Source organism: Pterocles gutturalis, unplaced genomic scaffold (genome assembly GCF_000699245.1).
Source record: "Pterocles gutturalis isolate BGI_N339 unplaced genomic scaffold, ASM69924v1 scaffold13155, whole genome shotgun sequence".
NCBI lineage: Eukaryota > Metazoa > Chordata > Aves > Pterocliformes > Pteroclidae > Pterocles > Pterocles gutturalis.
This window is the reverse complement of record NW_010143554.1, coordinates 7,178-17,493: the sequence shown is the minus strand read 5'-3', so window position 1 is coordinate 17,493 and position 10,316 is coordinate 7,178. Positions and strand designations below refer to the sequence as shown.

The following is a 10,316-nucleotide window of genomic DNA, read 5'->3' as shown; positions in this document are numbered from 1 at the left end:
CTCTCGCCTCCCCTTCTGGCTTTTTTTTTTTTTTCCTAGCGTTGCAAATCTGCTGCTTGCTAATACTCTTTTCTTCCTCGGGCTCTGAAAAGAGCCCTGTTGGGAATTTTAGGCTGAGGGTGACAGCGTGTCTCTGAGCAACACGGATGTCCTGGTGAAACGGTTCCGTGGGTCTGGCTCTGTAAAGCCTCGCAGGCTGGTCGCACGCAGAGCTGCCAGCTCGCCGGAGCGCTGAACACACCACCAGCATCTGTGTCTGGGGGACCTCCCAGCCACTTGCCTCCCCCGCTGCGCTTCTCATCAGCTTCCAGCCCTCCCCTGCCCCCCCAGCAGGCCCAGAGGAAAAGGCCTAATTGTTTGCAGGGAGAGCGAGAGGCAGCTTCTGCTCTTTGATCTGCATGTGCACCCCCAGCCAAACCAGTACTGTCTTATCTGGGATGGACTGGGAGCTGGAGAGAGGAGTCGTTCCGGTGTCCTGGGCGCTGCACGGCAGGCGGGCGGATTGCGTGCTGGGCTTACCAGTCCTAACAGTCCTGGTAACAAAACTGAGCTTCTACTTGTTAAATTGTCTGATTTGTATGCTGGTATTACAGGGGAGCACAGCTGCTTTCCAGCAGAGCCCTGAGCGGAACACGGATCTCCGGTAGGTCAGCATCCTCCGTGCTCCGTAACTGAGATGCTGTAGGATGCCATCGTCTCCTTAACTCATCTGATTTTATTTGCCATTACATTGTTTAATTCCATGAAGTGTTCCACTGTTTTAATTGGTTTGGATTTGTTGCTCTCTCCAGTGAAGCAAAGGTTTATCTTTAGAAGCTTTTTGATGTAAAAATTTTGTTAAGGAGGCTTGTTTCAATATACTCAATTGTATTTTCTTTTTTCTGTCATGGACTGAGCTGCAAAATTTGGATGTCATCCATCCAACACCAAACTTGTAGCAGAAAAAAAAAAAAAGATGTTCTTATGGTCAAATTCATTCCCTCTACAGGAGGCAACAGCACTGCTGACCAACAGCTTTGCTATTTTCTTTGCTTATAAAAAGAGAAAAAGGAGAAGCCTCAACGCTGTAGTGGAACAGTTTTACAACCTGTTCTGCGCTTCACGTTTCCCTGTTCTGTCCCGTACTTCCAAATCTGAAATGCAGATCTGGAAAGCTGGAGTAACTATCACATTTCACTGACTTCTTTTTTTCCTTGGGTGTGCGTTAAGTAACCTACTTTCTCTGTCATGAGCAAACCTCCCCTAGGTCCATTAAATACAGAAACGTCATAAAAGCCAAGCGCAATTCTCAATGGTGAGCCTTTCTTGAAAAGGGACAGCGGTGCTTTCTGCGCCTCTGATGTGAATTCATATGAAGCCTGGCAGTCCACCTGCTGTAAATAAGGTTACTTCTCGCTTAGCACAGCATGAAAATGGTGTCTTAACAGTATTAAAACTAGTTTCAGTAGAAGACTGGTTTCTCCTCTGCTGTATGGAGGAGCCAGCTGCCTAGTAAGAAAATCAGAATCGAGGCTGGAGGTTTCTGTTCTAAGGTTGGTCCTAGCTGGAAAGTTTTGACAACGGTCAGAATACTCCTGAAACACAGGGGTGTTGAAATGAACCCCATCCCTACTTGTAAATCACCTCTGATATTCAGCCTTGGCCCTCTTAGCCTCCAAGTATGTGAGAAGATGAAAAGAGTAAAGAAAGAGTAAGTTACGTACCTTGAAAATATTGTATTTCATATCGCTGATCTCAACAGTCTTGCTGCCGTGGCTGTCGTGTTCTGTTTTATTGGTCATTAGCGTCTTAAACCTGGGAATGGTTTTAATAATTTCTGTATTAGTGCTTCACGTTCTCATTAGCTACTGACAAACAGCCTGAGAAAGGGAAAATAAAGATCCTGCCTTGTTTTCAAGTTGAAAATTGAAACATTTCTTTCCATTAGTTTAGAACTTTGGGGACAACTTAACCTGTAACTTGCTTGGGTCTGATCCAATCCCCCCCTCTAATAAATGCAAAACACTGTTATTGTGCCAATGAGTGAGAAAGAAACGAGTTAACTGCAAGTGTCCCGCACCCTGGAATGATGGTCTGTAGTTGTGGTCTTAGCAGCTGCCTTACTGCACTGGGAGATGGGGAGCTCATCACAAATGAGAGCCTAAACCCTCCTTTAACAATCTGTACTTAGCTGTGGGAGGCGACTCACCTGTTAGATGCAGTAACCAGCAGGACTTTGTGTGCATAAAATAGTTTTCCTTCTACTAAGAAAGTTACATCAGACATTTCTTTATTGTTTAGAAAGTGAGGATCTGTTAGGGTAAGAAAAAAAAAGAAAGAGGATGATTTTTTTTTTTTAAACTGTGGATGCTTTAAAAAAAAAAAAATCAAATCACAAGCACTTCACCGTTCAGGTGAGCGTCTTACCCAGCCGAGCTGGCAGCATCTTTCGGATTTCGGGAATGCTGGGTATCGGACTGCTGCCATAGCAGTGGGTGAAGATGGATGCGAGCTGCTGATTGATGGAATCGTTCTGTAAGGAGGATGGAACAGGCATCACCACATGGCACGTTGTAGTGAGCAGGTTTCAGACACGCTGTAACAGTTGCTTGAGGCTTGTAGCCACTGCACCCTACAAGAACCACCTCCAGCCAGAGGCATGAGAGCATCATCTGCACAAAGATGCTCTGACAGAGCTCTCTCAGCAACAGTTTAAGGGCCAACCTCTGTCAAGGAAAAAGTGTCCATCGGTAAAAGCCCATCCTTGCACTTCTCTGTAACAGGTAATCCCATGAGATGGGCTTAAATCTATGTACCAGGGATGAAATCCATTCTAGACCTGCCTTGAAAAGCAAGGGAAAAAAAACAGGCACAGGCACCCTTGAAATAGAAGAAAAAACTATCAAGAAACTGTCGCTGAACAGAAGCATTGTTCAGGAAACGCCCAGAAGATGCTTAGTGAGAGAACCTGGACTGCCCAGGACGGTGTGGACAACGCTTCCCCGTGCATTCCCACGGGTTCAAAAGCCAGTTGCTGAACTGGACTTCAACAGAATAGCTTTCACTTGCATTGAAATCCATGTCCGTACCATGGGGACTGCTTTTGTGGGCTGTATGTGAATTTAGATAACTGCTGTCGTACCATGGGGACTGCTTTTGTGGGCTGTACGTGGATTTAGATAACTGCTGTTGGGGTCGTTTTCATACCATAGCTCATGAGGGACTGTGCACAGCCCTTCACTTGTTCTTGTTCTGCACTAACGTGTACAACAGCAAAAAAACCCCACTTTGATACCGCTACAAAACAAATAATTACCTTGCTGGTTTTGAGGATATCAAACATGAGCTGCAGCCCGTCATTAACCAGTTCTTCATTATAGTCCTCCTCTTTGATGGTGACGAACTCCCGTAAGAGGATCTGCACGACCGAGTACCGAGACTGGTAGAAGGTTGTCCGTAGCGACTCGATCCACACGTGGAGCTTCCACGGGACTCCTGCAGGCACAGCGAAAAGCACAGGGAGAGGTGATAATTTGCTGAATTACCTGTGAGTAGACTGTCCTGCTGCTGTTACTAACACTTAGCAGCGCTGGAGTGGATCTGTACATACATCCTCACAGCAGACACGTTTTTGTCTTGATATTGAAGATGACTGAACTGGGTCGCTGACCGATTCAGTGACGTATCTGCAACAGCAGAGGATGGGTACCACCACCGTAAGTTGGAACGCTCTGCTGATGGTTAAGGACCAGAGGCTCCCTGTTGTGTATTTAGCTTCATGGGTAGTCAGAACTACAAAATAAATTTGAACTGAACGTGTAAGAATACCTAACCCTACCCCAAAATGGTGTGAGGTCTTTCCTCCTGGTACCAGTCTAGACACACAAGCTTCAAAGCTGCTCTTTCCTACCTTTAGATCAAATCTGTTCTTTCACCTTAAACCATTTAATCTGTGATATTTTCTTTGGTTTTGAGACCAGCCTCTTTAACACTGAACTGTAGGTGTCAGAGTATCTGGCAAAGAGACATTCCTCCTGCTTTTGATACTTGGGAAGAGAGGATCCAGCCAAAAGGGAGGGACATCCCCGATCCCAGAAAAACGTGTGAGGAGCCTTAAAGACCCTTTTATTTAAATTAGGCAGCTGGTTCCCACAAGCTTGGGATAGCTTTGCAGTTGGGGTTGTAGATTCTTCTCCAAGTGCAGAGAAAAAAGCTTTCCACACCTTAAATGTGCACAATGCTTAAAATAAAGCAAACGCCTTACCCAGTGCCCGCAGCTCCATGGTGATGTCCACGTAGCCGTGCTCAGCGCTGTAGTACATGGCCTCCTGCAGAGCCTTCATCCTTGTCTTACACAGCCTGACTTGCCCCTCGCTGGAGCTGCCCTGGCTGGACGTGTCGCTCTCCACTCCCTCGGCTAAAATCTCCTCCAGAGAGAGGACATCCCCCTTCTGCTGCTGGGGCTGGGTCAGGAGCTTGCGCAGAACGTTCCTGAGGAGGAGGACAAAGAGATATCACTTATTAATAAATGAAATAACAATTCAGGCAGGACTGTGGTCATTTAGGCTATGGAACAGCATTTCGCACACTCGTCTTTCCCCATCCCAGGTGCTAGAAATGATGCCCTGGCATCAAGGGCAAAAGAATGGAATATGCTCTTCAATCATGTTATTTTAATCAGACCCCTTTCCTGTATCAGCAAATAGAAACCATGAAAAATGATACTTCTGCATCACTACATCCAGGGAGGATTGTTGTGGTTTGGAAAAATTACATATTTAGGCAAAAAAAAAAAAAAAAAAAGGTTTTTCTTGTTTGTGTCCAGCCACCACTGGTGTCCCTGCAAACAGCTGGAGCCAGCTGCAGCGGACCCTCCCCATCCCAGCCCGTCCCCCCCGTGCCCAGCGGTGATGCTGAACTGCCACTAGCTGGTGCTCGCTTTGCACCCACACCGCTCAGCGTGCCTGCAAAACGGTAATTTTGAGCTTTAGGATCACCCTGCCCTATCCAATTGGAGAACAAGGCTTGAAGTTCACGGTTTGCACGGTCAGATGTTGCAGAAGATTGTGGGAGGGGAACAGAACTGGGAACAGAACCGTGTTTGTGTGGTTTACACTGGAAAGAACGGCATTGGGCTGCTCCAGCTTTGCAGAGGTTTTGCAGCTTGGGATATCTTCCCCGGTGTATCCAGATGTGCGGTGTACCCGGAGCTGCGGTAAAGCAAAGCCGTGTTCGAGGCAGGCAGCTCCTATTGAAGGTGCTAGGGGAAGGGCCAGCCCTACTGTCCGACCCTGCGGCTGTCTCAGGTTAACACAGGTTAATTGGCTCGTTACACTAACTTTTTTTCTGGGAACAGAAGGATTTGTGCATGAGTTTGTAACTAATGTCTTATTTCTAAATCACTACCCTGAAAACAGGGTCGGTAAGCCTTAATGTGACCAGATTCTGTCTCAGAACATGAACCTACGCATGGGTTGAACTGAGTCTGCTCACACATGGCCCAGAACCAGGTCTTGGTGCTGCCCAGCAAGTGAGAGGATAAGCAAAAAGCAAACAAAGATCTTTCTGTTGTGCTTCTGACTAAAATAAAAATCCCTTTTATCAAAGCTAGAGCTGATGAATAATGAAAGTCTTGCCTCATTTTTTCTCAAAGGGATGTAACAGAGAGCAACTACCGGTTTAAATAACCTTTCTGTTCCCCAAAAGGCTCAAAAGGCACTATCTGCATCGAATCTATGAGAAAGTACGCGGCACTGAAGAACGGGTTTAGCAGGAGAGTCTTTACACCATCTTCTGAACTGCAGACCCAGGGATCTGGGTATAAGACTTGCTATAAAGTCACATTGATAGCCTTAGGCAAAAAAAAAACCCCAAACCCTGTTCTGAGCACGAAGAGAGCTTTACCTGTGCCCGTGGGCAGCGGAGTGACTGAAGCAATTCATATCTTCATGGAGGGATGAAGACATACCGTTGACTTCCAGCATGCTCAGGAGCGGATCAGCACCCCTGCTCAGCAATAAGCTGACCAGCTCGTAGTTCCCTGGGAAAAAACAGACAAACGTCGTGATGGTTCCATGTCCGTTACCTCTTCGAAAGCATCTGCCATAGGACTGGTACCAGACACCGTACCAGCAACTGTTATGCTGCTGACGAAGGCATCCAGAGCATCTTGTGAGCACACATTGGTCTTCGTAACATTTCAGACAGAGAAACGGAGTCACACAGCACTTAAATTACCCAATAACACCCCACGAGAGGCAGAATGAAAAGAGAATCGAACTGGTCTGGCGCCTTCAATACGCACCAGCAGAGATGTGTGCAACCAGCTGAACTGGGATGGGAGTCTCAGCTGCTCAGCTGGTGGATGAGGATAACAGAGAAGGCTGCATGGGAGCTGCTCTGTACTGGGCTTGCTGACCCCTAAAACCACGTGCGGACAAGCGTATTGGTGCAGCCCACGTTCAGCCAGATCTCCTCTCCACCGTTTCCAGGAGACGTAGTGGTGAGCGGTGGGAACAGACCCAGCACAATGGGCATCTGCCACTGGGAGGGGAGGAGGACTTTTTTTTTAACCCCTTCAATAAAGGCTGGCACAGAGCAAGGCAGAGACTCGTCTTCATAAACACACAAAAATGAAGCAGAAAGAAATAAAGGAAAAAAAGTAAGGACAGAGGTGAAAAGTGTTGAAAAACAACAGGGACACTCAGGCTAGCACAGACTTACTGAACGCTAAACGGGTAGAAGAAATGCAGAATTTTACTTGTATTTAATAAATTAATAAACCAAATTTCTTTATACAGCAGTTATTTTTCCCCAGGCTGAATTTAAACTTGTTAATTTTTGCATCTGGAAGTTATTTAGATCCAGGACATGCCCAGACCAGACAGTAGCTGGTTTATGTTTCTTGCCAGCACCCTGTGCAAAGGAGTCGTTCCCGTCAGCTGGGGGCTGGTGGCAGGAGGTAAGTGTTGGAACTAGCTGCAAAAGCTCGTTTAGTGCCCATCAAGCTCCTGCCGCATGACGACAGCCGTCAGCCCGCTGCCAACCCAGCCGGGGTTCCTACTTGTGTTTCAGAAATTTTTAAAATGCTGATTTTTCAGTATGCGGCTCAGCGTTGGCATCTTTACTGCACCCACGGTGCCTCAGAACGCAAAGCGACTCCTAACGTGTTTTCCAGGCTCCGGACCCCCACGGGAACCGGTCGTAGTTACTCTGTAGTAGGGAGGGACGGAGCGTGCCGAGGCTGCGCGGAGCTCACCTGCGGCCGAAGCCAGCTGAAGGGGGGTCTCGGCGTAGTTGTCTTTTAACGGCAGATCCCTCGACGTGGGCGCCAGCATCCAGGAGCAGCTGCAACGGACACAGGGAGGACGAGGAGTTGAGAAAAGAGCAAGGCAGAAAGACAAAACAGAAGAGGCTGTGTGCTAGAAAGGAGAACCAGGAGATTCAGAGCAAAGAGCGAGACAAAGGGACCACCTCCAAGCCTAGAGCAAAATATCTATTACAAGGCAAATTTCTCTTGCATTTCCATCCTCAGCCTAGGGCTAAAATATCCGTGTGAATGGCAGTTTAGAGTTTTCTTATTCTCTTTTGCTTCATTGTGTGTTCACTAGCGATTTTATGCTGGGAAGGTGCTCAGCTGGCCATTGAATGCCTTGTTTGGGAATTTTTTTTTTTTTTTTTAAATCTCCTGTAGGAAGATGGTTTTGCCATTGGAATTTCCCAGCTCCAAAGAGCTCTGCAATCAGAGCTTCTCTTCAGCGCAGGAAGTCCATCTCATTTAGTTTCACAGGAAACTGGGCACCTCGGGGGGGGGGCGGGGATCATCCCTGGAGGCCAAACATACCTCGTGGGCTCCCCGGAGCCGCGTACAGAGCCCTGGCAGCTCCAGGGATTTGCCAAACACAAAACCCCCTTCCACTGATTTTTTTCCGAGCCGCTCGCCAGGGACATCACCCCCCTCCCAGGTAAGGGGAGAAGGTTACAAATGATGGGGACCTTCCGTGGCCAGGTGGGGTTCCTGCACCGTTCCAGCCATCCCCAACCAGCGCCGGCCACTCACACTCTGGTTACAAAGCTTTTTGCAGAGCGCAGCTGCTGGTTCCTTTCCCTCTGGAGATACCAGCTATTCCACCAAGCGTGGCATGGGAGACCTGACCTGGGAAGGCGACTTTATACACCCATTCCAGCAAAAGGGAACAGCTAGCCTTTTAACAAGAGCTGCCTAATGAAAATAAAAATTTAAATTAGGTAATCTTTAGAAGTTTTAACCAAAATAAAAGAAACGCTGCGGGTCACGCGGTCCAACAGGAGCTTTGCTATCCTGGGCTACATCTCCTGGGAGCATCTTGCCTCCCTGTCCAACCTTTGTCTTAGCCCTGGCACTTTACCAGGTGGAATCTAATCTTTGTCATTATTTACAAATGTACACAAAAAATGAGTGTATGCAGCCTCCTTTTGCTTACATCTTTTTTTTTTTCCCCTTTGAGCAGAAAGTAAATTAAATGAACCAGTAATTGGCTACCTGCTGTGATCGGTTTTGAATTCTCCTTGAGGTTTCTGTAGGATTTCCAGGACCCCACCCATCCTGCTGCCCCCCACATTCATTCCCCAGGAAAGGGAGCGCGGAGGATGCGAGAGGCTCAGCTCCCACGACAGCTTAAGTCTCATTCATGCAATTCTCAGGGATTATACAGGAAGCTACAGATGAGTTACAGCCATTGGAGCAAACATCAGCACACGCTTCATTTTTGCACGTGTAAAAGTATAAACCAATTATCTAATGCCAGAAAGCATCCTCATCGAGCAGTCCACCTGTAACCACTCCACGTGAAGCGCTCGTTTATCTAATACCAAAGAAATGATTGTGCATGGAAGCGGTAAGCCTTGGGCCAGTCCTGAAACCAAATTACAACGAGGAACCTCGCTGTGCTTTGCATCTTGCTCGGAATTATGTCATTAACTCACAGTTCCCCAATAAAAGCCTCGGTTGCACCAATTTTCCCCTGGTTTTTGGAAGGTTTCCACCAAAGAGCACAGGGAGCCGGAGATGGACCCGTGCTGGGGAAGGCTGACCGGGAGGATGCTGCCCAGCACCCAGCGCCGCGCGTCGGCCCCTCGGCGTCTCCTGGAAGCTTCCCAACCGGGGGATTTCCCCCGCTCACCTGAACCACCGAGATGTGCCCGTGTAACACGGCGAAGGTCAGAGCGGTCCAGTGCCGGCTGTCGGGATGGACCGAAGGGTAGCGCGGAGAGGTGCTGGGGACCTGGGAGGAAGGAGCTGGGTTATTAACCCGTTCTTAACCACGGCAGCATCCGCCTGCCACGATTTCAGACTTGTACAGAACTGGCTTTTTTCTTTGTAAGTGACGACCCCGGGGAACGGTAAGTTACGCCATTTAGAGAACACTGCCAGCGCTAGTCGCTCGGTCCAGTCCCCTGGGCCTTTTTAATGGGCTTACTGGTTTCTCCTAGCGGCAGCTCTTCCAGGCAGAGCCCCCCCTTTGCCCCCCCAGGCCTATTAGACTTGCCAATGCCAATCATAATTGGAGCCGCCGAGCGCTCCGAGAGGTTTTGAAGGTTTTCTTCCCCCTCCCAAATCCCTGAAGCAATGATTTCTGAAAGATGTGGCTTGCTCAGAAGCTTCTAGACATGAAGCCTTCAGTTGCTAGGAGAGATTTCAGAACTGCTCTTGTTTAGTTTTACAGATGGATAATTGTGGGGAGAGGGTCCTCGGTTACTCACCGGGATGTCTAAATTTGCTCCAGCGTCTATAAGCATTTGGACCATGGCTTCATCTCCAGCAGCACAGGCATACATCAGTGGGGTCATACCCTGCAGGAAGAAAAAAAATAAAAATAAAAAAAATCTTTCTATACCTATCAACAGTCCGTGTGTGTGCAGGGACAACATCAGTAGATGTTCCAAACGTTTTGGATTCTGCGCAGCGCTGGCACAATGCACAAGCATTGCAGAGTGATGGGGGCAAACCATGGGGGGGCAAGATTGCAAGAATACAAAAGGGATCACTGAAAATCCCAGCCATGGATTGTCAGCAATTCTCAAGGCTGCCAGAAAAGCAATACCATTGCTGGGCTCATTTGTAGCCAGATGAACCAAAAAAGCAGAAAACAACACAGAAATAACACAAGATTTATTTGGCAACTTATCCCCATTGCTAAAATCCTATTTGCCACGATATTTCAGCATTTCAGTCCCATCAATCTCTCCCTCTCTCTACTTAACCAGCAAACCATGACAGCTCAGCGATGAATGATGAGAGAAATGAGCCTCACTTAAGGAGTTCGCTCCAGAAGTAGCCAAGGACAGAAGGGAAATGG

General features: G+C 47.8%; 1 protein-coding gene across 1 annotated transcript in view; it reads right to left on the bottom strand.

Annotated features, from left to right (window-relative positions):
- Positions 1-1,623: 1,623 nt before the first annotated feature.
- LOC104470017 (ankyrin repeat and BTB/POZ domain-containing protein 2-like) overlaps positions 1,624-10,316 on the bottom strand; it is a gene marked incomplete at both ends in the record, with an annotated part of 11,121 nt that continues 2,428 nt past the window's right edge. The window contains 10 exon segments of the mRNA XM_010084788.1: positions 1,624-1,794; positions 2,189-2,291; positions 2,407-2,512; positions 3,296-3,474; positions 4,244-4,470; positions 5,884-6,019; positions 7,238-7,284; positions 7,286-7,326; positions 9,141-9,242; positions 9,721-9,810. Coding sequence (XP_010083090.1) covers positions 1,624-1,794; positions 2,189-2,291; positions 2,407-2,512; positions 3,296-3,474; positions 4,244-4,470; positions 5,884-6,019; positions 7,238-7,284; positions 7,286-7,326; positions 9,141-9,242; positions 9,721-9,810 — 1,202 coding nt within the window.